This window comes from Gossypium raimondii, chromosome 13, assembly GCF_025698545.1.
Source record: "Gossypium raimondii isolate GPD5lz chromosome 13, ASM2569854v1, whole genome shotgun sequence".
NCBI lineage: Eukaryota > Viridiplantae > Streptophyta > Magnoliopsida > Malvales > Malvaceae > Gossypium > Gossypium raimondii.
The window spans coordinates 54,363,238-54,390,174 of NC_068577.1; the positions used below are offsets into that span (position 1 = coordinate 54,363,238).

The 26,937-nt window shown below is 32.7% G+C and overlaps 3 protein-coding genes and 1 long non-coding RNA gene across 5 annotated transcripts; 3 read left to right on the forward strand and 1 right to left on the reverse strand.

Moving 5' to 3' along the window:
- The first annotated feature begins 317 nt into the window (after window positions 1-317).
- LOC105782003 (auxin-responsive protein IAA26) lies at window positions 318-745 on the forward strand. The gene is made up of 2 exons (XM_012606509.2): window positions 318-555; window positions 636-745. Exons 1-2 carry the CDS (start codon window positions 318-320, stop codon window positions 743-745), a joined length of 348 nt encoding a protein of 115 aa, XP_012461963.2.
- Window positions 746-838: 93 nt separating this feature from the next.
- On the forward strand, window positions 839-1,308 carry LOC128035905 (uncharacterized). Its single transcript, XR_008192470.1, has 2 exons — window positions 839-907; window positions 1,043-1,308. It is a non-coding gene; the product is annotated as an uncharacterized LOC128035905 (long non-coding RNA).
- Window positions 1,309-2,453: 1,145 nt separating this feature from the next.
- On the forward strand, window positions 2,454-4,039 carry LOC105782451 (mitochondrial import inner membrane translocase subunit TIM17-2). Of its 2 annotated transcripts, none has more exons than XM_012607193.2 (2): window positions 2,454-2,603; window positions 3,092-4,039. In XM_012607193.2, the coding sequence occupies exon 2, from the start codon at window positions 3,156-3,158 to the stop codon at window positions 3,828-3,830; it is 675 nt and encodes a 224-aa protein (XP_012462647.1). In that variant the 5' UTR covers window positions 2,454-2,603; window positions 3,092-3,155; the 3' UTR covers window positions 3,831-4,039. The 2 variants fall into 2 exon arrangements, with proteins under 2 accessions (XP_012462647.1, XP_052482842.1); XM_052626882.1 differs by having other exon boundaries at window positions 2,478-2,579.
- Window positions 4,040-4,524: 485 nt separating this feature from the next.
- LOC105782450 (uncharacterized) lies at window positions 4,525-16,002 on the reverse strand. The gene is made up of 22 exons (XM_012607192.2): window positions 14,916-16,002; window positions 14,520-14,635; window positions 13,881-14,089; window positions 13,442-13,561; window positions 12,856-12,984; window positions 12,636-12,761; window positions 11,914-11,969; window positions 11,729-11,828; window positions 11,526-11,643; window positions 11,073-11,282; window positions 10,356-10,692; window positions 9,544-9,637; window positions 9,024-9,132; window positions 7,841-8,112; window positions 7,540-7,667; window positions 7,171-7,405; window positions 6,612-6,800; window positions 6,224-6,513; window positions 5,816-6,029; window positions 5,476-5,718; window positions 5,067-5,158; window positions 4,525-4,992 (listed from the first exon to the last, which is right to left on the reverse strand). Exons 1-22 carry the CDS (start codon window positions 15,737-15,739, stop codon window positions 4,845-4,847), a joined length of 4,359 nt encoding a protein of 1,452 aa, XP_012462646.1. The 5' UTR covers window positions 15,740-16,002; the 3' UTR covers window positions 4,525-4,844.
- Window positions 16,003-26,937: the final 10,935 nt, after the last annotated feature.

The following is a 26,937-nucleotide window of genomic DNA, read 5'->3' on the forward strand; positions in this document are numbered from 1 at the left end:
TTTTTCCTCTAATCCCCACCCTTAGCCTCCATTCAACTAAAAGAACCAAAACATAGTTTTCTTTCTGCAACAGATACGGAGGAATATCCTCAGTTGCTGAATCTAAATCTTATGAACAAAGAATGTCTTGTAATAAATCATGACAGAAATTTGGAGTTGAGTCTTGGTCCTCCAGGAGAATTCTCACCAATCAGAGACAATGCCTCAAATAAAAGGTTGTCATGTTTTTTAAATTTATGATACTTGTTCTTGTAGTATTTGCAGCAAAAAATTTTCATGCTTTAATTCGTCTTACCTGATCTTAAAACTGTCTGAAAATGACCAGAATTGCAAGTTCCCCAGTTGTTGGTTGGCCTTCAATTAGGTCATGCAGGAAAAACCTTGTAATCAACAGCTTGTCAAAATCAAAGGAAAATGGAGGAAAACCAGAAAATCCCTTTGTAAAGATCAAAATGGAAGGGATCCCTATTGGAAGGAAAGTGAATCTCAATGCCTATGGTAGCTATGAAGAACTCTCATTTGCCATAGATAAACTATTCAGTTGTCTACTTGCAGGTTTGTTTTTACAAACACCCTCAATTATTTTTTCTTACATTTTCTTAACTTGACTGGTTTATTATAATATTATCTAAAAGCTCAAAGAGATACATCTGCAACTCAAAATGGAAACAAGATTGAGAGTTCATTAGCTAGAAATGGGGAATATACTTTAGTTTATGACGATGATGAAGGAGATGTTCCATGACAGTAAGCAAAATTTTCTCCATCATTGGTCTTTAAAAATGAAACCTGTGGCATACATTTGACCCAAGATTTTATAACAACTGTTCTTGTTTTGGCAGCATGTTTGTTTCTACTGCAAAGAGGCTTCATGCATTGAAAAGTTCTGAACTTTCAACTCTACAAAGTAAGTTATATACGTTTTTTTTTTCTTTTTGGCATTAAAAGTTATAGAACTGAAAATTGTGTATTTATGTTAGCCAACTTTGTAAGTAATTTGGGGGAAACTTTATTGCTTCTTCTTCTTCTTTTTTTTTTTCAGTTGGTGAGAGTGAGAAAGAAAAGACATCACTTAATCCTGCTGTTCTTATTTGAAAGGGATGAGAGTTGCAGTTAAATGGGGAAATCTTTTTTGGTTATGTTCAAGTGGAGAAGTGAAGTTCTGGTGGCACAAAATTCTTCAAGTCTGTCATTTTGTAATCCTTTCATGAAAAGTTGATGAATTATTTGGGATTATTTGTTCCGAGTTACGAGCTATGAAGGGGTTCATACAGTGGGGCTGCCCGGCCCTAAAATGAATTTTTTTTATTCTGTTGTTTTATAATTTATAAAATTTTAAATTAGTAATAATAAAATTATATTTTCTTTTAATAAATATAAAAAATTAATTTAATTTTTTAAAAATTATAAAAATATAAATTATTAAAATAATAAAATTATATTTTACTATCATAAAAATATATTATTTAATTTCCGCCCCAAAATTTTTATGACTTCACCACTAGATTAATAGAATAGCTGTGAGAATGATGTATTTGCACTTTGTTTTTCCGTCTATTTAGCTCTTTTATAGGTAAAAACTAGTTATTTTGCATTATTTGGAAATGGAAACTTGATGGTACATAAAATGATGATATCTTATAGATGTTGTTTTCAAATATAATTAAGACGCAATATAATATGATTTATTTTCATATGATGATATTTTGAGTATTGATTCGAGATCTATCACGTGTAATTATATGTGTAGGTCTCTGAATCCCATTATGATTAAAAATTCAGTTTGTTGGCTTTAATTTGAATTGTATCGGTTCTTAATTTATTTGTTTGTAATGATTTCATTCTATTTTATGATTACTCGGACATATATTTGAATTTGTACTTGTTAAACTTGAAAAAATCATCATATATCCTTAATTAATATTTAAATGTGTAATTATTCTTTACCCTTTTAGCATGAGTAGAGTTTTTAGACTTGAGATAGTGACATATGTGACGTATTTTTTTATGTATTTGAATTATTTTACTATATCCTACACCTACATGTCATTCTTCCAACTTTAGGCCTACAACTCGACTAATCATTATGGAATAATTTTCTTTAAAAAATGAGACATTTATGATTTTTAACACACTTGCAAACAAAATTTTCACTATAGTGTATCAAATGATAAATCTTATTATATATAGAGTTAGCATACCATTTGTATCTGAGTTTAGCTTTAATGTTAAATTTAGTATCCATACCAATGAATATTTGACCCATGCTCTTTTTGAAAAAAAATATAGCTACTTAATTTGGAAGAAAATAACTCAGATACTAAATTGAGAGAACCAGGTACCAAATTGAATGTTGAAACGAAAATTCGGTGCCAGATAGTGTATTAACCCATATATATGAAAATCATTAAGAAGAAGCCCAAAAGCAAAGGCCATTTTATATAAAACAAACAGAGAAAACCCAAATCCAAAATGAAAATTATTTTCTAGGGTTTTACTCATAAACAATCTAAATTTTATGAAATAAACCCCTCCTTTTTCTAGTCAGGCCTCAAGTTTTCTCGCAGATCGCCACCGAGGTTTTTTTTCTTTTTTCTTTAAAGGTATTCTATAATTTCATGTATGCTAAAAGATAAAGTTATTTCTCTTCTTTTTCTCAGTGATTTCTGGGTTTCGTAGACACTGGTTATTCACCATCTGAAAATTGGTTTTATTTTGTTACTGGGGTTTAATTTTGCTCTCGTCACGGTTTTAGCTTGAATCGCTTTTATGATCGTTTTCTTTGATATTTTTTTCCATTTATATAACTTGCAATTAGCTGGCTTGTTTAGAAAAGAAAATTTTGTGTAAAAAACATATGTGGAAATTTGTCTCCTGGAAATATTTACATTTATTAGGTTCATATGTTTTTCATGTTGGTTTTTTGTGGGTTTTTTAGGTCAAATAACGTTTATTTGTTGCGATCAAACTAGATTAACGGTCGGTTGAAATTTTTTGGTTTGGTCAGTCCTAAGTTTTTAGTTTATTTCAGAATAATTCTTGTTTCTGGAAATTTGAGCTAATTTTTTCTCTTCAACGGTGCATTTTGCAGGGAATTTTGAAACTTGGGGGGCTGTTTTTCATAGGAAGGCAATAACATACTGTCTTTGTGAACCATGGGGACCCCAGAAACTTCTCGAGAGCCATGCCCTGATCGGATCCTCGATGATCTTGGTGGTGCTTTCGGTATGGGCGCTGTCGGAGGTGCTGCCTTCCATTTCTTGAAAGCCACAAACAACTCCCCTAGCGGTTCTAGGTTGATCGGAGGAACTCAAGCAGTGCGGATGAATGCCCCTCGTGTTGGTGGTAGTTTTGCTGTTTGGGGTGGCCTGTTTTCGACCTTTGATTGCACCATGGTATATGTTCGACAGAAAGAAGATCCGTGGAACTCGATTATAGCCGGTGCTGCCACCGGAGGGTTCCTTTCTATGCGTCAAGGACTTGGTGCTGCTTCAAGATCGGCATTGTTTGGTGGGGTATTGCTTGCTTTAATAGAAGGTGCCGGGATCATGTTGAATAAATTTCTCAGTCAACCACAGATGCCAATTATGATCGAAGAAGCGGCACCGAATGTGGCCGGTATGCCTGGATATCCAATGGGGCAACTGCCGAACCAAGCCCCTGCATTGGTCGACAGTTCGACACAGGGTTCACCAGAGTCTTCCTCCTCATGGTTCGGTGGAGTTTTTGGTGGTGGAAAGAAGCAGGAACCGGCAGTGGGTAATGGAAATAAGACGGAGGTTTTGGAGAGCTTTGATGCTCCTGCGGTGCCATCATTTGAATACAAATGAAGTGATAGATAAAGCCATATGTTAAGCAATTTGAAATTGTGTTTTCAACTTATTGAAAGCCTGCACTTAATGGAATATATTGAAAGCAATATTTAGGTATTTGTGATTTATTCGTTTTCCCCTAGTTATAAACGTACATGTTATTTATAAATGTTTTATATTCATCCCCTGTAATTTTATATTGATTTATGTACTAAATTTTGATTGCATATTGCCTCGTGAGCCCACTCCTCGTGTGCCGTTATTATTTAGACTTTATATATAACAACCCATATTGAAGATAATATATTTATAGCCGACACTTCGAGAATTATAAGAAAAAACCTAAAAGCTTACAGAACTAGGAATAAGGACCGAGCCAATTACCCCACTTTCAACTATCTTAACTCTCTTACAGCTCTACTTTACTGCTAAATGTTGACATCATTACAGCATAGCTTACATTCCCAAGTAGGTATCAACAAAATTATTTTATGCAGTAAAACATTACTATATTCAATCAAGTACTGTGAAATGTATGCAAAATCAAAATGTCTCTTTTGAGTAAACGAAAAACTTCAACTACTCTTTAAAACATATAATTATTAGCCAGTCTGCTCTGCTCTAATGGATGCTTGTCAATTATGTTACCTTCACCAGCTTTGTAATCTCTCTTTGCTATGAATGAAATGAATTTTCCAGGAAAAATGAAAGAGAGCAAAGAAAAGTTCAATCCCTACAATTAACTTAGAACCAAATTACATATACAAATGAATTCTCTTTAAAACATATTAGCAATATCCCAATTTGTTATTTGCATTGCAACTCCAAAAAACAATAAAACTTGACAAACTTACATGAATGAATGCTGACCCTTCTCACTCTAATAATTTTCTTTTCAACTTTTTTTTTCTCTGTTTTCTATTTCTACTTGTTACTCTCAAACTACATACAAAAATAGGACAGCAAAAAGAACTAAACAAAATAACCCTCGTTAACGTGTAAGTCTGTATCTCTTTTTAGACAGGGTGTGTCTCATGACTGCCAAAATAGGTCAAAATCATTACTATACAATGAACGGTCTTGAATCTCTAGATTCGCAACATGCCAGTTTATGAGTTGTGATTGGAAAAGCTTACACAAAACCAGTCCAGCAGGAAAAATCCACCATTCACTTTCATCCCTGCACATCCAAAACCAGACCGATTATATAGTATTACAATAAAGTTTACTTTGCACCTAAGAACATCAACTTACATGTTAATATTCCATGGTTGAAGGTTGGGGATCTGTTTACTAGATGATGACTGACTCTTATAGTGAATATACCCACAAAGAAATGCAACACCCTGTTGAAAGCCGAGGTGATGATTAACATAATTGAAGCCAAAAAAAAAAAAGAGAAAACAGAAGAATCAATGGATATCAAAGTAAAAATATGAGAAATTGTACACGTAAAAAACTATATCGCCTTGCCATCAAATACTCCTCGACAGGAGGGCAAGAAGCAGCAATGGAAGGTACAAATTTAGTACCGAAGGGATAGGGGAGGGGAGAACAATGCTATTCACATCCACCGTTATCAACCCTTCTCCGTGCTTATTTACTTTCCAGAAGAAAAGCATGTTTATTAAGTGAATAGAGATTGAAAGTTTGAGGAACTTACGACATTAACCAAGGATGTTATGTTCCACAAAGCATAGAAACGTGCGAGACCTGCAGAACGCCTTGGTCCATGACTGAATAAAGCATTTATGCCAGCAGGAAAAGGAAGAAGAACGCCAAGAGGTAAAATAAATAACACCAGAAAGACATCCAACAATGATATTGAATACAACAGAAGGAACGTGAGTAACACTAAGCTAAAATCTCCTAAAAGTAGCATTGATATGACCAAGCCAACAAGATCCTGCAATCACATAAACAAGGTGTCAAGTGAAAGATTTAAATCCGTAGATAATTTACAAGTAAGAAATAATATAACCCCTTAAATTCATGTGAGCTACCTGGTGACCAACGGGTTTAGTATTGTGGACTATGAAAGAGAGAAGATAAAACATATCTCTCTTCTCTTCAAGCATTTGTAAGTTGTTAGTATCTATAAGACTTCCATAACTCCTCCTCCGCCTAGCAAAACCATCACTGCTTTCGTGACCTTCGGTTAAAAGCACATCTTCTCCTAGGTGACCAGATTGATTTTGCATGTATGTGGTCCTCACGCTGAAGCAAACAAGAAAATAACAAAGCTAAATTCTATACAATTAAGGAATCAAATGATTCGAGTATATGCATGCACAAAAATGTATGATCTTTAAAACATTCAACAATTTGAATTTATTCCATCATAAAAGCACAATATAACTAAATGTCCAAGTTTCGGACAAATATTGATGCCCATGTCACATTCGTATCACCTTGAAAGTAGTGCAGTTTGGACTCCTCCATCGGTATTTCCCGAGGATACAGGTTCGCTTTCCTCTTCAACAGAAGACACCAAAAGTCCATACTGGTGATAACCGTTAGGTGCAGCCTGAAACCAGGCAAGACCAATGAATACGCCATAGATTCTCAAAGCAGGATTAGCATGGGTTTCAAGCCATCGCAGGACAGGTCGAAATGTTACTCTCAGCTGTCCACGACGAACCAAGCGTAATTGTGCATTCAAACCAGCCACCAGTCGATACCAAGTAGTGGGGGGCACTAACTATAAGAGTTACAACAATTAAAAGAGTTTGTTATAACAGAAATTTGAACATGAACACATGCTTTCACCAATTACATGGTTAAAATATGAGAACTGACCTGACTCATAAGACTGGTAAGAATGTTATCATTTTGAAGGGAAAATGGTGCCATATAACTTCCGTCACCTCCAAAAATTATAACCATAGGAAACCTTTGTGGGAGGCGAGGAGGAAGGTCTGTTCTCTTTTCATCTCCACCAAGGAAGAAGTCCATATAAGCAAGCATTAAATCAGAAGTTGCAGATACCTACAGTGAACAAATATAAGAATACAAGTTTGAAGCTACATCCAAGAATTATGCTTGGAAACCAATTGTATAAAGTTTAAAAAACCATTCAAATCAGTAAATACAGAACTAAGTTTAAAGTGTAAGACCTGCTTTCATATGTCCCATTAGATTTTTAGCTCTTTCTACTCAAAGCAACTTTTTTGTTTAAACTAGAAAGAGCTCAACAAATGAAGGAATCTATCTCAATCCTAAGACGTGTACATAGCAGGAGCAAAATTTTAGCTTAAATTAACTTTCAGATTGACCCAAAAGCCAACTACTAAATGCAAATCAGGTAAAATAAAAACATTATAGCAAAATTAAACCAAGGCTAGAAGTAAACAGAAACCTTAAGCCCCTCATAGAGAGCCCGTGAACGGCAAGAACGTAAGCAAGCATGGTCATACTCCGATCGCACGAACTCACGTAACCGTTGCAATCTCATTCTTCGCCGCCATTGCTGCCATGACCAAGCAAGGGGATATGCAAGAATAGAAAGAATTGTGTAAATTGCACCTTCCCACCACTGGTAAGCAGCTATTGCATTAATCTCATCCACAAACATGTTGTATGCACCCTCATATCTGCCAGGTTAAGCACATCAAATCAATGTGCAATAATAATGATTAATGTTAATGTAGTCCAGTACTCAGCACAATTAGGGATTACATAGTTTTGTATGAGAAGCATTCAACAGAAAAGGTAGCCATGTACTCACACAATCTCTTTTATTTCTTCTGGAGGCGTGTGGGGCAGATGCCAAGGTTCACTGAAAGTATTAGGACCCATAAAATACATTCTGTGCACATGACTCTGTGATTCCTCAACTCTGTTCGTTTCCAATACCTGAAAGAACAAAATGGCACAATTGAAGTCAAGCCATAGGGGGTAATGGGAAAAAGAAGGGAATGATATCCTAGCCAAGGCAAAATGATATCTTAAAGTATATAAATTATCAGTATAGATGACCAACAATCTATAAAATAATAAAAAGAAACAACACAAAAATTTTATATGACCTCATTTAATGACTCCAGAAATGGAAAAGAATGATCTATTTGAGAGCCATGCTGAGTGGGAGCTGGGCCTGGTAATTCATCAACTCCAACAAATTTCATTCGTGCAACGCTTAGCACTAGTGCTAAGAGGATGAGAAGACCCACAAGAAGAAGACAAAATAACCATGGTCCCCCAAATGTGTATATTAACTCTTCAAGTGCTGTGTAACAGTTTGGCATGTGATATCTGTCTGAGATGCATTTGTAAGGACAAGGGGTTTCAGCAATACCACCTGTGATGAAAGGAGAGGAAGTTTTCAATATAAATTTACCAAAATGAAGAAAAAAATTGAAATTAATTTATGTTAAACAGGACAAGAAATCACAAGAAAAATATCCTTCAACAAAGGCAAAACCAGATATTTTATTTTGTAGGAACCGTTGGATACAAACATGGTCAACTTAAAAGTAAAAAAATTTACTCCGGTGACCGTTCACGTAAATACGACATCAATCATTTTGACTTGTAAATGTGCATTTCATATAAATATTCAAGGATTTAAAAAAAACTAAAGAAAAACTTACTGCACAATAATTTCTGCATAAAGATAATAATGATGCAACTTTATTTAATTAATTTTCTATTATTACCATAAAAGGAAAATATTATCTGTCACCACATAATTGATATCAATATTTGTCTTGATAGCCAACATCCTCTCGGCCTAGTGGCAAGATCATTTGTTGTGTGGCATGAGAGCTTGGGTTCAATCCCTAACAACCCCAACCCTTACCCCTAATTATTAAAAAATTCTTGATGAACTAAAAAAAAGTTCTTAATTAAGGAAGGAAATATTAAGTATAATAGCGTTTAATTAAGTAAAGAATTAGAGAGAACCAAATTAATAATGACATAAGATTTAAAATTGATAGAAAATTAATCATATTGATGTACAAATTTAGAAAGAGGTTGCTGAAGCTAAATAGGTTGGGGGACCAAACTAGAGCTTCACCTTTTTTTTTTTCTTAGTTTTGTAAAGTTAATATTAATTGGGTTTTCAATTACTCAGGTGGGGCCAAGGCCCTACCAACCCCGCCTTCAACTCACCCATCCTTCATGACAAAAAATCCATAAACTGCAGTAAAAGAGCAGTATGTCATTTAGATCTCATATAAGATATAATCTAGTCAATAATGAGTGTACCTCGAACAGCAATATAAATGGCACGATGGGGAAGCTCCCAAGCAGGGCAAGGTTGACAGAGGGAACTATCAGATCCACTAACATTCTTGTAAGTACCAACAGGACATTCCTGTAAAAAAAAAAAAGAAATGGTAACAAACTGTAGCAGCTGAAAGTGAATAATCAATTTGTATTGGTTCAAAAGAATAAAGAAAAAGGATTCTTACAAACTAGTAAAAAGAGATGAATGACAGACTTCTCCTATGTTAATTTACACAACTATTAGAACAAAATTTACTTCCTCCAAAAGTTCATTCATATAAAATGCCCCTGTAAATTCAGTCAAATCATTTGATTGGATAGATTTTTCCCCCTTAAACTGAAGTCAGTCAAGCATTTACATGAAGAATTCATGTTAATTTGGTTATTGTATAATTTTCAATTTCCAAGTGCTTCATATAAAAGTATAGCATCAACTACCAAATTCCTTATTCTATAAGAATCTGAAAATTTTTAGAAAGCAACAAAATTGCCAACTTACCACACAAAATGTCCCATACAGCCCTTTTGGACAAGCTTTACCAGTCACTGTTCCATTTTCTCCAGAACCACTCTCATCTCTACCTAATCCTCCCCTTCAAAAATTATCAAAAAGTCATTAGGATATCAAAAGGATATACTCTTTAAACAAGCATCCATGACAAGAATTAAATCGCAAGCATAAACTACAAGGCAATGACACAGTTCCTAATTAAATGAAACAGCAAATAAGCACTTTTGGCAAGTATCATGGCATTGGTTGTAAAAATAACCTGTAGTACACACAGCTTAAAGTTCCAGGTAGGTGCTTCAAAGCAATGAAATAATATAAGGATCAACTACTCATTAATGCAACCAAAGTGCCAGGTAAATTCAAAAAATTAACATGCTTCACCATGTGATCACAGCATCAAGATAGATCTAAGCATACTATAAAATAACAATTTAAGTTACCACCCAAAAAAGCCCCAAAAACAAACTTTATAAAACAATATTCGCAGTTTAAGTCTTCAATTTAGAATATTCTCAGATACCAAAAAGCAAAAAACCATCAGGTTTCTAACATATCCATAAAACATTCACCATGCAATAATATTTGGGACTTGACACTTCACAGTTAAAAAAAAGAGCATGCTTTGATGAATTTCTAAATTCTTTTTCTTATGTGATCAATTTCTAAATTCACTAATGGCTTCAAACAAACAAAAAAGATAAAACTTTGTGATAGAGGATGTGCCATATCCTAGGTGGGAAAGTTTCTTAGCAGTTATCGTACAATACCATTTAGAAAAAAGAGTTACATTGGAAACTAACCTAGCATAGATGCTTCCCTTCACTCTAGCAATAGGCTGGTACACATCTCCAGTGGGAATGTTTGACCAATGAAAATGAATCCTTCCACCTCCTCCACCACCACCCCCTTTGGGACTACCATATCCTCCTACACTTGAAAGAATGGCAGATTCACCAAGAGTCATCGTATGTAGAAACAGAAGCACAGTACCACCAGAGCCACCCCCCGGAGCTATGCTTGAAACATTGGAAAGAAAATTCTCATATTGCCAGACAGTTTCTGCAAAACCTTCTCCATCAGCCCTCACAGAACCCTCAACAGACAAACTTGATAATGGATGCTCCACAGAACCCATCACTGTTCAGACATAACATCTCATGAAAAACTTACAAACATAAATACCAGCAGTATTCACTAAGGCTATGTTTGGTAGTAAGGGTTTAAGACAATACAGCAACTGAAATAAGGCTCATGATCCCCCCCCCCATTTTCACATATAACAGAATTAGTTAAACCTTTTAACATTACTAACTTACATTTTAAGCTAAAACAATGACACTAAAGTTCTAGCAGCCTAACATGATCAACAAAATCTCACCTGGTTATATAACCATTTCAGAGGAAACAAACACTATTGTAAAAAATGGCACTGAACTTACCCTTGCTAAGACTTGCAATGAAAAAAAAAAGAGAGATAAATATATGCCCTTGGAAAAAAAAAGACCCCAAAGCCTTACCTATAATACCACCGCCTGCAATTGAATCAGCTGAGCTCTCATTTCCACTTCCACTACCAAGTTCACAGGGCAACTTGGAATTTCCATATGAATTACCACCCCCAACACAACTACTATTATAACATCCAAGGCCTCCTTTACCACCATGGCCACCACCACTGCCAATACCATTGTCTAAAAAGTTCCCTTTGCCAACACCACCTATGCATCCTGCACAAGAACAAAGGTAAGTCCCCCAGGTTAACAAGCTCAGCTGTATTTTGTTCAATTTTCTTCAAGGCAAATAAGAGATAATTAGAAGCTATAAAAGACCTTTATGATGGATGGAGAAGATTTCTGAGCATGGATATGTTTGTATGTGCAGGTATGGTTGCATGTACACAACAGGGTGTATATATAGAGAGAGAAAGAAATTGAAGAAAATATAACCTAAACCACAACATAGAAACTTACCCATCCCAGAAGCACTAATTATTCCAGAAGACTGCACAGATATCGTTCTAGCCCGATGGAAATGAACAACAGACCCCTTAATAAGACCTTCGACAGTGATGTCCTCAACTCGGCATATCTACAAACCAAACTAATAAAACGGTTAAATAAGCTAAATAAAGCATATTTCTCTGTTCACTATGCACAACTATATTGATAAACACCTGGAGAGTAAAAGACAGAGATGAATTCACATTGCAATCTTCAGGTGGATGAAGTAGTTCAATGGGGCAATCTTGGAGCTCACAATAAAGCTTTGGTGTACTGCCAAACAGAGAGTAACAGGATATATTATAAAAAGGGTAGAAACCTTCAACACAAGGGAGATACAACCAAATTAAAGACTTACATAGCATAAGATGATGCATCCTCTAGGGGACCACGTAAAACAGATCCAGGTCCAACCTTCATGCAAAACAGATATAGTTAATTTATTAATTATATGGCACAACTAATTCATACATATGTAAATCTGGCATAAAGAATTTGTCACAACTGGTGACTAGCATTCATAAGTTACCACACACAGTCATGAATGCATGTCATACCTTTCTACTTAACTCTTATGATAATTAACTCATGCAATGATGGTGAAAGAAGTCCAATTTACCAGAATGAAAATGAATATGGCATCAAGGAGGAGAATTACAAAGGACATCAAATTTACATTGCTGTAGCCTCCAATGGAAAGATAACAGTCGGCTAGTCAAACTCATGCTTCCATCCAGAAAAAGGGTTCCATAAAATAAATAGAAAATTTTATACTGTGGAATTACAATGAAATCATTGTCCTCAAAACAACTGAAGATAGCCATGGTTCACAAATAAAATGCAAGCTAGGAAGAGCAATAAAACTTAATGGGTGGTCCACTAGAGAACTAGAAAAGAATCCTTATCACCCATAACTGTCGAACCATTAACGCATAACCATTCCTACACCTTACCCTCCTGATCAGAATGTTCTTGGCAAACTTAATTTACTTTTAACCATATAAATCAAAATATTTCAACCCAAATGCATAAAATTTGAACCTAGAACCAATCCAATTACCACATTAAATCATCACTTACGTGAATACTGTAAAATAGTGATAGGACCAAACGTTGTGCCTGAATTTTATCTCCTGATCCAGATAAATTCAATAAACCTTGTCCATGTACTCCCAGGTTTGCATTTGATTGTATAACTGATGATTCCTAGGTATGAAAAAGAGAGGGGACAGAGTTGTCAAGCATCATTACATCCCGAGAAAATGCAATAGAAACATCGAAGCTGTATCAGGTTAAACACCTTGAGAACGACTAAATTACTAGCCTCGAGCCATGAAGTTGCAACAGTTGAATCTTCACCACCATCTATTAGCATTTTCGAATTCCACATCAAGAATATTTTCACAGTCATGCGTAAAGCCCCATAGACCTGTTATGCATTAAACAGGGAGATCATAGAGTATTAAAAGCATATTATAAATATGAAGGAGAAAAGGAAATAAACAGTCAGCTGAAGCAGAAATAAATAGAAGGAAGCTAAGACAGCTGATACATAATACCCTCATTAGATCTGCTGCTTAAGGATATTTCAAAACTTACAAAGACATGTTAAGAACACAAAAATGCATCGAATGAAGTGGAAATAAATATCCACAATGATACAACAGATAGATAAAACTTCAACTAAAACAAAATCAGCTACTTCAAAAAGGGTATTCGGTTGGGTAAACCACTTTAACAACTTAGCAATATGATGATGATAAGACGTCAGAAGAAAAGTAGAAAACTGAATAGTAAATATGGAGAACATTGACTCGCATAATGATTAAAAGGAAAAGGGAATAACAGACTTAATAATTCAAGTTCATAAGACGATGTATCATTACCTTGATTATAGAATCACTCATTAACAGTTCTTCTGCCAATAGTTCAAACTCTGAAGTTGCATAATGTGCTAGCCCAAAGCTCAGAACCCCCCCACATAGAAGACTTATCTGTCCTTGCACCTGTATAAGGATCAAAACTAGAATTAGATTCATTTTGCCAAACTCAATTTTATATATTACAAGCATAATCATAAAACATTAATGCGGAATGCGGTGATAGCAGAGGCAGCAACTCCAAACGACCTTAAAGAGAAATTTCATTAGATAGAGGTAAGTAAACTTATTATTAGCTCAGAAGCCTAAAGGAGAAAATTAAAACAAAGAAAAAACACTTTGAAACAATCAAAGCAATGAGAACTAAAACCCAGTAATAATCATGTGTTGGGGGATATCTACATTACTTAGTATCTCATTACGAAAAGAACTGAAGTTCTCAAACCTGAACACGACTCCAAAGCAATGGAACACTGGCCCTGGCACAATTTCGAATATAGACATTAGTCCAAAGTGGCTGATAAGGAAACTCTAGAAGAAGCGTTTCTGTATCTGTTGACAAATTATAATTGTTAACATTAAGACTTCGAGGCACAGCATCATAAAGGGTTCCAGCAGCACCAGCATTCTTAGAGCAGCCACGGCTAATTCCTCCTGAAAGATAATTATTAAATGATTACCAAGCAGTCACCATAAATGGACTGAGTGGGAGCAAAAAAGAACAAATACAAAATATTGAATAATGAAATCACAAAGCCTCAAAGATAAGTATTTTTCCAAGCTTGTCAGCCAACAATAGTTTACGATATGAGAGCAATTCATTTATATCACTATCAAAAGGCATCCAATATTCCAAATTACTATAATCATAAAAAAACTTTAAAAAACCTAGCAATCTTTTCGCTCATTGGTTGTGACTCATGTGCATATTGCCCATTCTTTTAGCAAGTTGAAAGTAATCAGGTACCCAAAAAGATGTTATATAACAAGAGTATGCTCTAATTTCTTAATAATCTTAACAAATATTGAGCCTTTTCCTATGATCCATCATAATGAACAATGGCAAAAACAAGAAGCATCTTACCATGCACATATATTGTTGGTTCATCATGCCTGCTGAAAACATCAACCGCAACTCTTCCACCACCTCCACCAGCAAAACCATTACCTCCGCTAGCACTTATCCTGCCACCTCCAGTCCTGCTCTTCACAGAACCACATATTCAATGCTTTAAAACAAGTAATTAACTTCAAAATATGATTTACTCTCAAATTTATAGTTAGCAGCACGGCAACATAAACAGCCACTTACGTACCTAATTTTCTGCAACCTGGTAATCATTTATTCTCATTATTTCCAAATTCCCGTTTCCACTTACCAAACGAACACAAAATAACCATACAACTATGGAAACTAAATAAACCAAAGTATCACTAAAAATAATTCTTAAGAAACAAAGTAACAAGAGAGAAGCATTACATTTTATGAGCTTTGATATAGACGGAACCACCTGAACCACCACCTCCTTTACTCCCTCCATCACCCCCCTCAGCCAACAAGCTCCCATTCACATCCAGAAACTCTTTAATATCCATTCTTACCCGGCCACCACCTCCTCCTCCGTAATCCACTTCCTTACTCGTCGACCCTCCCTTACTACCATAACTCGAAGGGTTCTGCAATGATGACCACGAATAAGCATCTCCACCCCATACATCCTCCGGCAGCTTCCCTTCCTCCACTAAACAACTCGCACCTCGGCCCCCATGACCTCCGCCCGCTCCCTCTACACCCTGAGGTGTCCCACTCGTCTGCGGCGGCGGGTCCCCTGCCCATCCCGTAGTGTTCACGGCCGAGCCATTGAAAAAACTAGCGTTATAAGCCGCGAGCTCGAAAGTACCAGCAACTATAGTTGAATTTTCGCCTAAGGAAAAGTTCCCGCTGATGTTTAGGGTTATGGAACAGCCCAAAATGGGGCAATGGAATCGAACTCCGGGGAGTATGTAAAAATTACCCTTTCCCGCTATGTAAACATCACGAGTGAGGTTCAAATCGGCCACAATCTTACACGTGGAATCGAGAGAACCTACCCCACCGAGATCGTCAGTACAAGACACTGACGGTGCGTGAGGAGGCGGTGGAGGAGGTGCTGGAGGAGAGTAGTCTTGGTGGAACAAAAGACCTTCCGAATCCGAATCGGTTATCCAAAAATCCGATTCGATGCTAGAAGACGAAAGACAGATGACGAAGGTGGTGCAGAAGAAGGTGAAGAAATGAAGCAACCGAGAATGAAAACGAGCCATTCACTGCTGCTGAAAGTCATCACAATGGAGGGTTAAGATCTTGTTTCGGAGGTAAATTCGTCGATTCGAAAACATTCGGGCACCACAACCATTGAAAACACCATTAAAAACAAGCAAATTTCACAATGATGCGAATATAATATTTTTGCGACACTTATGAAAGAAGACAAAGGAATTTAAAAACCCTAGTAATTGGGTTTCCGTGTAACTCTCTGAAAAAAATATATATAATTATAATAATTAACAATATGAGTTGCTCTTTTCACAGGGAGGAAGTAAAAAGGATGGGAACCGCTTTATTGGGGGAGAAGAAGATGAGGAGAAAAATAATCAAGTACGGTATCGCTTATGTAGGTTTTTTTGTTTTTTGAATCTTGATTGGTTAGTTGGCAACTTTTTCATTCTGAAAGCCAGTGATACATTGACATGTAATCGGGTTATGCTAAGCTTGGATGCTCTAGATCATTTATGAGAAGTTAATGCTCTATTTAACCTTTTGTTAAAAGACCGTTTAAGCTACTTTAAACGTCGTCGTAGAATGGGGAGATTTAGAAAAGGTTTTTGACCTTAATTAATTGTCTGGCACTGGCAGTGAAGCTTATGGGCAGGGTAGGTAGAACGAACGAGTCAATTTTAAAATTTTATTAAATTGAAAATGATATTTTTTTTTCAAAATTATGTCTTATTATATTTTAAAAAAAATTTAAATAATTTTCCTTAATTCATGGTCACATTTTATTATTACACTAAATATACTAAATAATACATTATGTATAAGAAATTAAGAATTAAGTAACCTTATTGAGTATTTTTCTTTTATCTCCCTCAAATAGTGGTATCTGTATATTTATATGTATTTAAACACGTATTATACTCTAGGCTCAGCAAGCGCTTATATAATCTTATGTATGTGTAACCTCGTAGGAGAATAAACTTGGCCCATGAGTTCATTAGAATCCGGTCTAAATTCGTTCAAATTTTAGGTCGGTGATGGTAATTATCCTAACAAACTTTTTTTAAAGTGAGTGAGATTTAGATTCTTTTTAATTTATATATTATGTAAAATATTTAAAAGTGTGGGTAGTTTTTTCATAAGAAAAAGACATGCAGAAAAGTTGGTATTATTTAATTTATGATGTTAAATTGGAATATTATTTTAATACAGTAAACATGAATTGTATTAATTGTGTTTATATATTTCTATTATCTTGTCATACTTGTTAAACCAAATGATAATAAATACTAAAAAGTTAATTATTTGATTCAAAAGCAGGTTAAAAAATATAATGTATTTTTATTGATATTTAAAAAGGTTAATATTTTGTTTTTTTTATATTTCACAACTAGCTTAAAATTTTATTATGTATCTTTTAAAATATATATTACTATATACTTATAAAATACTTGTCAACCTCCGATCCTATTTGTAGAATCTAAAAACTTCACTTTGAAAGTGTATCGAATATTTTTCCTTAAATTAAATATTTTCTATAAAAATATTAATATTAAATAACTTCTTTAACTTATCCTAGCTTACATAATTAAAATAACTCAAACATCAATATAACATATTAAATAATAATCAAATACTAAAACTAATAAAAGAAAGTTGATTGAGTCTTAACTCAATTGGTACCAGCATTGTTATCAATGCAGATGGACATAGATTCAAGTGCTTTAAAGCGCATTATCCTCCTATGTAAAAATATATTAATTTATTTAGTTTTAAAAGAAAGAGTAATAAACACAAATTTATTTAATTTTAAGGGAAAAGACATTGTTTAAAGTACTAACATATATTATTAAGCTTTAAAACTCGTGGCTAGCATTTACCGGTTTAATGGCCTACAGAATGCAGAAGATTAGTTATTGGATTCGCTCAAGTAGATACCTTGAGAAATAAATAATATATATTATTAATATTATTTAAAATTTTAATTATTATAATTTAATTTATGTAACATCCAATTCAACCAAACTTGATATTGGTGCCGTAAATATAAATTATATTAATTGTACGTAGATATATCATATCAGTTAATTATATTTAAACTTTTAATTGGATTTGTGTCGCAGGTCAGACAAATATTAGCTCAATAAAAATAATTAAAATATCCATAAATTATAAGGGTATTTTTTATATTTTATATTTTTGGTAGAATACCTACAACTACTTATAGCTCCTCTCCAACCCTTAAATAAGAGAATAATACGCTTTAGAGCACTCGAACCACATCCTAATGCAATGACAACCGATGCCAATCAAACTAAGACTCAATCAACAACTCACACATAATTATAATTGAAGCATATAGTGAATTTTAAATTTTTTTTTGTTAAAATGAATTATAAATCCTTATTTTACCATTTTTAATAAATACATTATCACACAATTTTTTAATGAAAATAATAAGCGTATGATAATCTCGTATTTAATATAAACAAAATGATAATAAATATCAAAATTAACCCAAAGAAATAGAACATTTTTAACAGAAAGTGAAAAAAATTGAATCTCATATAATGATTTAATAGTTAAGAGTATTTATCATTTCAAGTGTGACTTAAGTTCGAATCGTATTAATTATATTAGTTGTTAAAACTTGTCGTGTGAAAGCTTCAGTTTTCCGGGAAATTAATTTCGAAACATTCATACATAAGAATCTAACAATTCTTACTCGTACCTTTTTACAGGCTTTTGCTTTTGCAAAGATATGTGTGATTCCTTTCCCCACCAACTCAACTACTGTTTTGGAAACACTAAATCAAATAATATTTTGAATTCCCTCAAGTTTCTTTTTCTAATATTTGATAGAAATATTCAAATTTTTCTTTTTTCTTTTTTTATGAATTAGAAGATCTTTAAACATAATAATTTTATACCTTTATTTAGAATTTGATATTTGATTATTGCATTTCAAAAATTAAAACTTCAATCCTTCTACTTTTTCATTTTGAAAATCCTAGTCTAATAATTTCTATCAAAATTTATCAATTTAACATGTTTATTTGTTATCAACTTCGACAAAAAATACTTTTGATTTTAATGACGGAATTGATATTTTTAAATAAAAAAGTAGAACCTCTATTTAGAATCAAACCACATTACGGTATTTTCTTTAAGTATCTTGTAGGATATTGTTGTTCCAGCCACATTTCTCTTTTCGCTCTATTAGTAATTTAATTGGAGCTTGAACCCGAGTTTTGATGAGTTTGGATCTACTTTTTTCATTTTACCTTCCTTGTTTATTTTATCTAATTCTTATCTAATTCTAGAAAAAAAACTAAAAACTAAAATAAAAAAGGCTTAGATTTGACCTTTTGGTCTAAATATCAATTTTGTCAATGTACGAGGATTAACAACATAATTTAACCTTTTATCTTTTTACAAAATAAGTTTGTTTAAAACGAATTAAAATTAAAATTTTAAGTGATTTAATTTTTAAGCACACAATAAAAATAATGGATAGAATTTTTCTTCAATGAAAAAATGTAAAAAATGATAAATAGATGGAGTTACTTAATGTAAAGATTATTACATTGTTTTTATTTTTCTAGCATTATCCTTTAAATATATTACATTTTAAATTTTAAATTTGCATTTGACAAATAATTTAATGATATTTTAAAATTGTAAAATTTTGACTGTCACAACCTTCCTACATCTTTACCAATCTCCAAGTCTTGTATGGCTACCGAATTTCAAAGACAATTAAACTGTTGGATTGAAGTCAGAAATTTTTGTAAGCGCACAAAATTAAATTTTAAAATTTTAAAACATCAAAATATAATTTTATCATGTATTAATTTATAATTTAATCATTTTTAAGGGATTAAATAATTTTTTTTATATTTAAGGGGATTACTTCTAAAAGAACTAAAGTACAATTATTTTATTTTTAGGAGGTCAAGGCCTCCGTCAACCCTCAACTTCGCCTCCTAGTGGAATGCATAGTAAATTTCTTAAAGCATTCACATTTTGACTCAAGCTAAACTTTTATCTAATAATCTTTCATCATATATGTTATCTCTTCAAGTTACATCCATTCACCTAATCCGATCCATTTCTACCTCGTGATCGCCATTATATATTCCACAATAAAATTGATCATTACTTAAATCATTTGTCGAATGCAAATAATGCATGAACATATTTTATTAGTCAATAAAATGAAATAAATTCCCCTTTTACCATACAACGATTCTATGTAAGTGATGTCATACTATCTTGACAGCATAGATTTTCAATTATTAAAATTCAACCCATTACCTTGAAATAAAAGGTTCTCAATATATAAACAGATATAGAATGAATTTAACCAAGGTCCTATTTGACTTATTATTAGTTCAAACAATCATTTTATACTTCTATTTTTGAAAGTCAATCCAATTTTAATTATCTCTCAAATTGAATTATTCAACAACATATTGTCCTAACATGAGTCAGTTACTCAATCCGACTTAATAGACAACTATTAATATAGATTGTCTTATTGCATTACAATCCATAACGCAATTTAGCGTTAGCTAAACCTTAATTAATCAACCAAACTTAATATTATTTAAACAATAAGCCAATATTTACTTCTACATTTTACCTTACATGCAAAATCCATTGAAAATAGGCATAAAAATTAAATAATAATGTAAAATATTTATTTATTTGAAAATTACAAATAAACAATGAAAAATTAACTAAATATTAAAAAAATTAAAATATCAAAATCTTATCTAAATACTGACCAGAATATATTGAAATGATCGAAATACACTGAAGAAATTTGAGTCGGAAATGTAAACTTTACGGTTCCAATTTAACCAGAATGGCATGTATCAACCAGCATAGACAATAATGAAACGAAATTGGCAACAATGACATGTATACATAAATATGCAAATGCCTCAAAAAAAAAAAAATCTTTTGAGATGACATATAAACATATCAAAATTTAGACGAGGTGGTGTATTCAAGGGGCAAGACCAAATCTGATGTAATGATGGAAATAGTGAAATATAACATGACAAAAGATTTGTGATGTTTCTTTGGGGGTTAGTACTGGTGTGATAATATAATACGCTAATTAGAAGGGTGAAAGCATCTAGAAGGTCCTTGTATTTTAGGGTTTAGATTAAATTAGTCCCTTTATTATTAAATGGATAATTTAGTTCTCATTGTCGAAATCTTTTTTTTAAATAGACATTTTATTTAAAAACGAAAATAGTAGTCGCCACCAATCCTTTTTTATGAGGTGTGATCGGTCACCTCGTAAATTGATCGTTTTAATAAACAGTTTGATTTACTAAAGCAAAGATTTTTTGTCTACAAAATTCAGGAAACGAGTTCGGGAGTTGGTTACGCACGAGGAATAATTAACACCATCGCAACGCCTCAAAATTTGTACCTAGTTGATTAATTAAAGTCTTAATGCCGAAAATTAAAAATTTGAAGAGATTTAAAATATGATTTTTTGTTAAAATATCACTAAATTAATTTTTATGAAAAATGTCTTATTTCAAGTTAATCGAGAAGAAAAGATATCATGTCTGTTGTGCAGAAGCGTGTAAAAGAGTAAAATTATTGTACTAAAAAATCACACTAAGTTCAATTCCCAGGAAATATAGGTTCACAAGGATTGCTTAAGTACCAAGTTTTTCCTAGCCAGAATATCCCTCAATCCTAATTTAATAGCACAATAAATCACTACAATCACACTCACAAAATATGTAAAATAATACCATAAAGAACACAAGAATTTTAACGATGTCCAGCAAATTTTGCCTACGTCCTCGGGCACTACCAAATATATTTCACTCCAAAATACAAGTGAAGATTTACAAAGAGAGAGAGAACAATGCCTTAAGTAGAGAATGGCAAATATAGGATACAATGAATGAGAGATGATTAGGTCTATTTATAGTTGAGGTTCAGGGATCAACTTGCAAAGTCACTATACAATCAGGGACAAAATATTACAAATATCTCAGATTTCTTATGCCAATATTTCGATACCCATATCTTTGACTTTCCAATATTTGATTGTAACAACCCGGTTTTGACCCTAATCGGAATAGTGGTTTCGGGACCACAAATCCGAACTAGAAAAAAAAAATATTTTAAATATTATTTTGTGTGTTTATTATGTGTGAATTTAATTGTGTGAAATTTTCGTGTTTTAATTTTGTCATTTGAGTGTCCGATTAAATAAAAGGATTAAATCGCTTAAAATAAAAATTTAGGGGTTAAATCTAAAAGTACCTAATTGTTGTTGTCTTTTTAAAATGGGGGATTAATGATGCAATTAGACTAAAACATAGATAGTGGGTGGCTAAGTACTAAAATAACATTATTATATATGTTTTGTTTATTTATTTTTAAAGGTTAAATTAGTGAATTAATAAATAATGTATAGTATAATGAAATAAAACATAAAATAAGCCATTGTCATCATCTTTTTACACCGAAACTAAAGAAAGAAAAAGAGAAGAAAGCTTGGCTAGGTTTCGGCACTTGTTCTTCTTGATTAAGGTTAGTTTTTGTTTCGATTTTTAATAATTTTTACGTTTTTGAGATTGTTGCTTCGTGTTCTTCAAAACCCATGTCTTAATTTTATGAATTGATGAATATTTTGAGTTATGCCATTGATGAATATTTGTGTTTTGTGATGTTTGATGATGAATAATGGAATATATGTCTTAGATTAACATGTTTTGTATTGGTATTTTTGATGAATTTGAGTATTTAAGGCTAAATTGTGAAAATAAATTTTTGAGGGACTAAAATGTGAAACAAATGCAATGTGTGGACTTATATGAGAACCATGAATATTCGGCCCTTGTGTGGTATGGGCAAATTTTGTGTATTTTGTGTTTTGTGCAAAAAGGACTAAATTGCAAAAAGTGTAAAATGTTGGGGGTAAAATAGTAATTTTCCCATTTATGTATTGTTGGACTAAATTGAATGTTTTGATGAATAAAAAGGTTAAATTTGATTATGTTTAGATCAAGGAACGAAGAAAACGAATTTGGATCGGGGAAAGTCGAAAGTAATCGAATAGTCGATCGTGTTTGTTGATATCCGAGGTAAGTCTATTAGCTATTAAATGTTATTAAATTAGTATATATGTATGTATATGTATTTTATTTTTACTGAACGATAATTTAAAGTATATTTATTTAATATTGTATAAATGATTTATATACAAGTATTTCTAATGTTCGAACAAATAAGTTTATACTTATATAAATATTTGCAAATGGTTAAGGTATGAAAGGTATATAAGTACATAAATATATATATATATATATATATATATATGTTTTTGAACATGGTTGAAGTATGAGGGTTTCATATGTATATACAATATTCAAATTCACGTATGTATATACATGTATGAATTATTGATTAAATCAAAGGTATAGATACCATAAATATATATACAAAAGGTTCGAATGAATTTATATGTATATACATGGTAAACTTTTGGATTTGATATATGATATGTATGTTTTAAAAGTATATGATAAATTGAATAAGCATGTATATACATTTTCACATTAAATTTAAGTATGAAATTATATACGTATAGGTTAGGTTCGAATATGTATATATATGTACATGTATAAGCTATTATATTGAAATTAGATATGAAGTTATATATATGAGTATGATGTTCGATTAGGTATGAATATATATATATATATATAAGTATAGGTTTTGAGTTAAAAATTAAAAAAATTAAGAGGTGTAATACATTATACGAAAATGTATGAGGTTGAAATAGTTGTATGTGTATGTATAAATTCTTGAAATGAATTTAATGCATGAACTATGTATTATTGAATGAGTGTGGTTTGAATGAGTATAAACGTATGTACAATTATATGTATTGAACTAAAAGTATGGATTGTAAGTACAGATTGTAACCGGGCTATGGTTTGCCAATTTCTTGAAAGTGTGGTTATAGCTATATGAATTATGTATATATGTTTAAAACATGTGTAATGCCAGTAAGATTTATATTAGAAATTATTCTCGTATTTGTGATATTCAGGTTCTGTACCTAGCGTGCTTAATCTTGGTGAAGTAATTCAGACTTTACGTCTAGCGTGCTTAATGCTAGGTGATACATTTCAGACTATATGTCTAGCAGGCTAAGTGCCGGTGTACTAAATCAGGCTTTGATCCTAGCAGGCTAAATGCCGGTGAATCTGTTTAAATTGTGTGAGAATATGCAATTGATATATCTATGATTTTGATTATATGAAATCGATGAATACATATGTACATTAGATATATGTGGTTGTTAAACATATATATGTTGAGCTTATGTGTTTGATAATTAATCATGTATGCATTTGATATATATATATTTATATACGTGTACTCAATATATATATATTCAAATGTATGTGTTAGCTATGTATTCAGTATAAATTCATAATGAGTATATTTATATACAAACAAATATAAAATGTGATTGATGTATATATATATGTGTTAGATTTGAATTGATTTAGAGCTTACCATGAGATGAGTGTACATATACAATCGGTTTGATATGTGTATAATATATATTAAATTGAATTCATCCGACAAGTATACATATCTGACTATAAATGAAATGGTCTGAGTACAATAATGTATGAATGTTAGTTGGTCGTGTTAGTTGAAATTTCATAAAATAGATTAAAAGGTTATGTTATGTTATGTTATTTATATATATATTTGATATCGCTTGTAGACTTACTAAGCTATAAAAGCTTACTTCGTTTGGTTTTATTCATTTGTTTTATAGATTTTGGAGCGCGTTACGAGCTCGGGGATCGTCAGCAAAGTTCATCACTCTATCTACTATTTCAGTACTTAAATATTTGAACTCAACTTATGGCATGTATAGGCTGGACGAGGTTTTGAATGTTACATTATAAATTCTGTATATGAAATTAATAGTCATGTGAAAATGACTTATTTCCTATGATTGAATTTGGTTTCGTTGCATTTGTTAAAAAAAAAAAGAGTTGTATTTGTTTGGTAATGCCTCGTAACCCTAATTCGGTGACGGAGACGGGTTAGGGGTGTTACATTGATACCCATATATTTGACTTTCCATAATATGGATGATTGCCAATAATCTCCACCTTAAAGATTTGATTTGAATAATCTTATCTTCATACAATTCTCTCTGGCTTTGTCAACAACACTTGATAGTGCCTTCTTCAATTGTTAAACATGCAGAATATTGATCAAGTTCTAACAATAATTTCTGAAGGTGAATTTTCCCCTTATCAAGTTTTAACAATAAGTTCTAACAACAACACTTGGTCATCATATCTGCAGGATTATCTGCAGTCTTAATCTTCTGAAGGTGAATTTTCCCCTCATCAATAATTTCCCGCACAAAATAGAAACGTACTGCTTTGTATGTGCATGATAGACTTGATTCTTTGCTAAATGAATAACACTTTGACTATCACAATACACGTTAATATGCTCCTGAACCAATCCCAAGGTTTTAACCATACATTGTAACCAAATAGCTTCCTTTACAGCCTCTGTTACAGCCATGTATTCGACTTTTATGGTTGACACTGCAGTGTAGACTTCTAACTTATTGGTCCTTCAGCAAGTGTAAACACATAACCGGTGGTTGATCTTCGTTTGTCCAAATAACTGGCATAATCAGAATCAACGTACCCAATAACACATTTACCAAGTGTAGTATCCTGTTGAACAATAATCCAATATCCATGGTCTTCTGAATATACCGTAGAATCCATTTCACAGCTTGCCAATGTCCTTTTCCAGGATTATGCATATACCTGCTCACTATACTAACTGCCTGTGTAATGTCAGGTCTTGTACGCACCATTGCATACATCAAGCTACTTACTGCATTAGAATATGAAACCTGTAACAAGTATTCTTGTTCCGTATTCGTCGAAGGAGATAGTTGTACAGAAAGCTTGAAATGAGAAGCCAACAGGGTACTTATAGTTTTTGTCTGCTCGTCCATGCCAAACTTCTGTAGTACCTTCTTCAAATATTGCTTCTGAGACAAACTAACTCTGCCACGAGCTCTATCTCTACACATTTCCATCCAAGAATCTTCTTAGCTTCACCTAGATCTTTTATCTCAAACTCAAGGTCGAGTTGAGTCTTCAATATCTCAATTTCAACTTTACTCTTAGATGCTATCAACATGTCTTCAACATATAAGAGCAAGTATATAAAAATTCCTTATTGTAGCTTTTGAAAATACACGCAATGATCAAATTTACTTCTTGTGTACCTTTGCCCTTTCATGAACTGATCAAATCGCTTGTACCACTTCCTCAGAGATTGTTTCAATCCATAAAGCGACTTTATCAGTTTGCAAACCCAATTTTCTTTGTTAGCAACCTTGAATCTATCAGGCTGAGTCATATAAATTTTCTCTTCCAAATCACCGTGTAAAAACGCAGTCTTCACATCGAGCTGAACTAGTTCAAGATCATATTGCGCAACCAAGGCTAGAAAAATACGAATAGACGAATGATTCACAAATAGAGAAAACACTTCATTGTAGTCTATTCCGTCTATCTAAGCATAACCATTTACTACCAATCTAGCATTGTATCAAACTTTATTTTTACCAGGAAATCCTTCATTCTTTGCATATACCCATTTGCATCCAATTGCCTTCTTTCCTTTGGGCAGTGTCACCAACTCTCAAGTCCTATTTTTATGAAGAGACTGTATTTCTTCATTCATAACTTGCTTCCACTTTACACCATCAATGTTACTTTTTACTTCTGTGTAAGTAAAAGGAACATCATCATCTGCAATTGGAAGTGCATAGGCCACCATATCATCAAAGCAAGCAGGCATACAAATATTTCTTCTTAGCCTCATATATGCAATTGAATCTTATTGCTGTAGAAGTTCTTGGGTCGAAACTTCATCATCATTTGTTCCTTCAAAATTAGTTGGATCATCATTAACCTTTTTAAGCTCCACCTGCTGTAAAGTACTATTGGTTTTGTCATCTTTTTGTGAATCCTTGTTCTTCATCATGGTTGATTCATCAAAAGTCACATCTCTATTGAAAATAATCTTCCTTGTATCAGGATACCAGAGACGGTATCCTATTACTCCACCAGTTATACCCACGAATAATGTTTTCTTTGCTCTTGGATCTAACTTAGATTTTTTTACATGA